We start from the raw sequence: 6,601 nt of genomic DNA on the forward strand, positions 1-6,601 counted from the left end.
TGGCCTAGATATGTAACCAGTAGAAATTTTAGTACCTTTGATCATAAACTTTTTAATACCTTGTCTAGTGAATAAAGTGTAAATGAAACAGAGGACTTAAGAAAGTTCTTTCAGCTCATTAAAATTGTTTCGAGTTCGAAAATTATCAAATCAAATAATCGGGGATTACTATAGCAGTTAGAATGATATCTACACAATTAATAAGCTGCGCCCTTTTCAGATATTTTTCAATGAATTGTCGACATATCACTTCCAGTGGTTTATTGTAAGTGGATCAACTAATATCAACAAATTTTGATTGATTTTAGTGCCGGTAAATGTTTCTCTTCTGTGCAACTAGAGCTTAGACTTTTTGGTTACCACACATCCGTTCACTAATATTATAGTTTTGAAACTGATTTACGCAATTAATAAAGGATATTATTTTTTAAAGATTTTTGTTTGGAATGTCAGTCACGGATATTAGTTTTTAGACATCCAATGTTTCCCAGGCCTATACATAAGCAAATAAAGTAATCTATTGTTTCTTTTAACTTGTTCTTTCTTGAAGCTTCCGCATTTGCAATTGAGGCGAATATTTGATTTTTGGCGTAGGTCTCTACAAACCAATGCCATAACTTCCAAAAACTTGCCCTTTACTTAATCGATGCTCAAGAGAGTTTAGTGACTATTCGCATTTATAAGATACGTACCCATCAAAAAGTTAACGTTTTTAATCGAAACTAGTATTATTCTGTATTAGACGGTTATCGATATAGAGCATTGTATCAGTATTTAATCTTAGAAGTTCTTAGCAAGGTCATTTTATTAGAACTTGTTTAGTCATCGGTGTCTTTGCAATGGGGTCACATGTATGTAGATTAGCATGTTCGGGTTACCATCAAATGTGGCTTAAGTAAGGCTCATACGATTTCTTGTATCATATTGTATTTAAAATCACTGTCCTTCTGACATACCATGGCATATTTGATAGGAACCAATTTCCATTGTCCATTTTGTTGTCATCACATTTTTGTAAATCGAGAAATGTATATATAATACAATACTACTATATATTTTATTGAGAAGGTCAAACGATTATCTGAAATAGTTGACCATTTAGTCTTCATGTATTATTTAAAGGATAAATTCTATGTTTGCCTTAACTTGTAGATAAATTTTTTTTGAGATATAATAAGTTGTATTTTTTTTAATTTAAGATTTATTTTTTTTTTAAATTAAATAAAAAACCTTTTGTTTTTAAGTGAACTTTATTACTGATTAATTATTACTTTATCTAAAATCGGAGGAATTATACATACATATAGTTTTAATAATTATTAAAATCATTTTTAATATACTCGATTTCCTTAATTAAAAACGATTATGTAGCATATATTTTAACATTAAAATGGATTTTACTATATATATTTTCTATTGATTTTTAATTAAACAAATGCTCAACGATATTCAGATATATTCTACTGCAACTTAAATTTTGTGTGGTTGTATGTATGGTTTTTATATTTAAATGATTTGTTTTTTATGTAAGAATTTAATACATGAAAATTTTTTTTAATATTTTTAATTTTTTTCTTATATATCAACAATTATTAAAATTAAATTCGATTTGTCAAAACAATTTTTGAAGTTTAAAATACTTTTTCAATTTCGGTTTGCAGTGAGGAAATGCAAAAATTTTGGGTACTTATTTACGGGGTCTATTTGCTGTCAATTGTTAGATTAAGAATTTTTAAAATATGTTTTATATATTTTCAAATACTTATATTAAAATCTGTTTTAAATATTTTCATTTTAAATTTAAACGTAGCGCAAAATTTTCAAATGCAAATCGGGTGAAATATAAGGTTCAAGCATTAAAACCGAAAGGATAATTCAAGGATTTGAGTGAACTTTTCCCAAACATCCTTATTTACGTCTATAATAACGCTTTTATTGTTTGTAAATGGCAGGCTATTTATTTATTTATGTAAATATACTTCTAAAGAAACTATTTGTGTTTAAATCTTTTTAGATGTGTTGTAATAGTGCCGAGATTATGAGAGCCTTCACACCTAAATTATTTGCACCCAACTATTTTGCAATTTGAGGAATGTTTAAAAGCGCTACTTCTTCTAAAAATAATGTAAACATATATATATTTTTTACTTTTATATATATTTTTATATACATTTATTTATGCATATATGTATATACAGTGCATTTGGACTTATTTCGAACAAATACATGAAGTCATTCCTTGGTTTAGAATACGAAAGCGAAGAGCAGGATGTATGTCTTCAGTGTTTAATAGATAAAGGATATAGAAGTAAGATCTAACCTTAAAATTTTTTCCAAGAAATCTCATTAACTCAATAATAGCTTAACTAAAACAGACTTTAGCCAAACACAATAGAATCCATTAGTCATTTCCTGTGTCTTTGTCCGGGACAACTGACGAATCGTCTTCAAAGACTAAAAGAGAGTTTCTTCTACTGTGCTGGTAGAGATAATATACCCGTATTATCTTGTCATATTTGTTTTGCTTAATTTTTAGTTGAAATGCTTTACACAACCAATTATGGACCTAAAACCAAGGAATCATACGCTTGTCCATGTCCAATACTGACTGATACACCTTTTATATATGCTCATCTATTATATATATGTTTTTAATATTTATGCTTTTATATAAATTTTTTAACAATTATTTATATATATGTATATATATATTATTTTGGAATTTCATATTTTACTACGTTTTAGTATACTTCTTTAGTACTTTAAAGGTGTAGCTCAAATGTATATATATATCATAATAATAAACCTAATATATATGGGCATGTTAAGACTCAATAAGCGGTTTTTTTAATAATAATTTAATTTTAAAATGTATTAAAACTATATTTGTCAAAAACAATATATTGAAACTAAATTAAGCAGTGGTACTTTTATATGGTCCATTTTCTCATACTCACATTTTTAAATAAAAGCGAAGCGAACTATATATATGTGGAGGATATATATATATATATATATATATTGTATCATTGAAATCTTTCAGGTGTACTTCAGATTCCTTTCAAGAAATTTTCTTTAACTTAATGAAGGTAGAGAAGGAGATTGAGTGATTGTAAAAGTTGATGGGTCTAAGTGGCGCAAAGGTTTCTAATTTATCCAAATAGTGAATTGGCCATATTATGTTAGCACATACAACGAGGTAAGATTCTAAGTTTTAAAATTCAAAAGAGCAGTTGTTAGAGAACATTATTTTTAGACGATCTATAATTCAAATATAGCTTACCAGATAATGGAGTTATTAGACTTTCATAGTGGAATATCAAGACCTGATATTTGCATAGAAAACCTTCTTGTGTTTATTTTACTTTCATTTAATTGAAGAAGTTTAAGAATTGTGAAAAAAATTAAACTAAAACTAAATAACTAAAACTAAATAACTAAAGCTATAGCATATACAATCAGAGTAAGGTCCGAAGATGAAAAAATTAAATTATTCAGTTTTAAAATTATACCATATAGATCGCACGTAGTGATAGAATAGGTATATTGATATGCTGACGTCAAGGAGTGGACTAATGCTCTGTAAGAAGTATTGGAAAAGCTTCAATTTATGTGAAGCTATCAAAGCGAATAGATAAATTTAATGAATTAAACTTATTTTATCGAAAAAAAGTTTGTGAAAGTATAGTTCAAGAAATTAAACACTTTTTTTTCTTTCTCTATTTTTCACTTAGGTAAACTAATGTCTCATCCATGAATCTTAGAAACGGAAATTTGACCATTTCAAAGAAAAAAAGTTTACTTTATATGTTTATGTTGAAGCTATTTAAGTCAGTGCACTTGAGTACTTTTACTCTTTATTAACTCGAGGTATCTTCAAAATCCCTATTTACGCCTTGACTGGATTAATGTTTATCACTTCATCAGACTAAGCAATAATTGACCGTAGATCTGCATACTCATAAAATCTGGAAGTCCTAGTAGCGTTAGAATAAAGCTTAATATTTTTACTGTCCATGTTTAACTCTTTATTTGGAAAAATATCAATACTGGTTATATTCTGTGAAAAGAGGGATCATTATATAAAACTAAGTGAATTAAAAGAAAATAAAGTCCACTTAAAGTTAGTATCAAGATACATCATTATTACAACAAAACTCATACAATATCAAGGGAAAAAGAATTATACATAATAAATATACAGAAGAGAGCAAAGCTAAATTTTTAAAAGATTTTCATATTCTCCAGATACCACTGCTCAAATAGTTTTATGAAGAATGAAATGAAACTAAAATTAATTATAATTTTGAATAAATCTAATCTTAATTCAATCTTAATTAGCATTAAAAAAATAAAATTAATGAAACATGTAGAAAACCATTATTACATACTATAACTTATATAGAGAGGGTGAAAAAATAAACCTAATTATAACTTAAAATTACATTGGCCAATTTTTTACCACCGGAATAAGACACACATATGAAATATAAAATAAATTATTCAAATTGTTCAGAACTAAGCTTAGACTGCGGTCAGAGTACTAACTAAGAACTAAGCGAATCTCAAAGATATTTAACTGAGACCAGGCTGCCTATTCGGTTTAACAGTCCGAATTAACTAACAACCATTTAAGATATTTAAGCTCCTCCAAAACTTAAGACTGTGTTAAATGTTAAAAAAAATAAAATTCCTTCAGCTTTAATAAATAATTTAACAGTTGTTTCTTTATATAATTCTTTAACATAAATATAGTTTTATTAATAATACTGCACTGGCATCACTGTTATGACTTTATATAAGTGTGTATATATGAAATTTTTATTATGATCTTAGGTTCTCACATGAACGTTTCTTGCACTTTTTCTTAGTTCTTACTTTGACCGTTTGAACGTAGCTTATGGAACATAATAATCAATTAATTAACAAACTAACTAACTAAATTTTGAGCACTGCTTTGGCAGCACTTTTTAAAGTTCAAGCAATTTGGCAACGAGTACTGGCAGAACTACACCACCCAACATGACGCCCATTTTCTTTGCCGAATTACATTTATTTGTCTCACAGTCCTCACAGAATATTCGTTGCACACTACTCTCGGTTGGGTCCTTTTGACAATGATCCAATGGATCCGATTTGTTGGTATAGTAACAAAAACGCTTGGTTATGGTTTCTCCATTAACTGTAAGAAATATAAAGATATATATGTGTATATAGCATTCGCGGATTTTAATCGGGACAAAAAACATTAAAAACTACTTTTTTCAACGGTTTTACGGCAAACAGCGCGTTCATGCATGGAATTGATTGTGTTATTGCAATGGCGTGACACACTTATTCTGCGGTCCTTCAATATCTCAGTTGGTATATTATCTTCCTGGAATGTGGTGTCGCAAAAGTCTTTTGAACCGATTGTATCTGAACTGCAGTGCCAACATTCTAGGATTTTGTTTTTTTCCGCTGTAAACAAGAGAAAAAGAATAATATATGAGAAATGAAAATTTTTTTTTATTTGTGTCTAAAAACATTTTAATATATTTATAGATAATTTAAAAAAAAATAGCCGTAATATTTGCTAAACCATAACCAACCGAGAAACTCGAGAATCTTCTCTCAAGCATTAAAATAAGGTTTAAATATGAAGATTGTGAGGAGTGCATATCTGGCAAGAGATAAAACAATCCTAATTGGTTCCAGGTATGTTTATATGACAATGCTGTTTACAAATTTGTCAACATTATCTCTGCTGAACATATTACTCCAAAAAGAATATAGATATTCCAATTGTATTATTTTGTTGTAAACGTTAAGGATGTTTCTATTTTAGATTAAAAATTGCTGTGATATATATTAATATCTAACATTGATATGCCATACTTTGAGGTTTCTATAAAATAAGCATCAAAGACGTGGGCACTAAAAACGAGGGTATATTGGGTGGCGGCATGCTTTCGCAGAACCAATTTAGTATGTGATGGTGCATTATGATGCAAAAGCATAACATATAAATATTATTCCTTGCTAACATTTCAACAGGTAGATCAAATTCAGAATGCACCACACCACAATAATTGGAGAGAAATAAAAAAATACTTTGTTTTCTGATATAAGCTTTATGGCTTTGGATCACCTTTTGGACAGCATTCGCGTGATTGAACTTGATTTATGATCAAAGCTTTTTCGTTTTGTATCATCTTTTAGACGATATTCACATGATTCGTCATTTATATCCAGATTGAATGAACAGGTTCTAGTCTCTAGTCTAGTTATCGTATCTTTCATTTAAACTGAACAGTCCAATAGCATTGTTTTCTTGCTAGTTTACTTTACTTTATGCAGCAGTGCTTCTCTGCTTCGCTACCCTATTAAATGCATAAAGGACCAGTTTAGTGAAAGCAGTGAAGTTATATTTCTCTTCTGAGGGCTTATAAAGTTATGGACCCTAAATTTTCACAACTCATCTCCTCTCCCACAAAAAGCTATAAGGGCTTTAACGCGACGCTGCTGTTTCAGAAATTGAGTGTTTTCGGCATCAAGGAAATTTGCGTTATTTTCAGCCATGAAACATCTTTGGAAATGGTCTAGATAGATTTAAAAAAAA

General features: G+C 28.6%; 1 protein-coding gene across 1 annotated transcript; it reads right to left on the bottom strand.

Moving 5' to 3' along the window:
* Positions 1 to 4,418: 4,418 nt before the first annotated feature.
* Positions 4,419 to 5,479, bottom strand: LOC119661797 (the record flags this gene model as incomplete). Its single annotated transcript, XM_038071284.1, has 2 exons — positions 4,419 to 5,182; positions 5,260 to 5,479. Coding segments are annotated over 2 exons (432 nt in total), but the record flags the coding sequence as incomplete, so codon positions are not given.
* Between the last annotated feature and the right edge of the window lie 1,122 nt (positions 5,480 to 6,601).

Source organism: Teleopsis dalmanni, chromosome X, assembly GCF_002237135.1.
Source record: "Teleopsis dalmanni isolate 2A chromosome X, ASM223713v2, whole genome shotgun sequence".
NCBI classification, from domain to species: domain Eukaryota; kingdom Metazoa; phylum Arthropoda; class Insecta; order Diptera; family Diopsidae; genus Teleopsis; species Teleopsis dalmanni.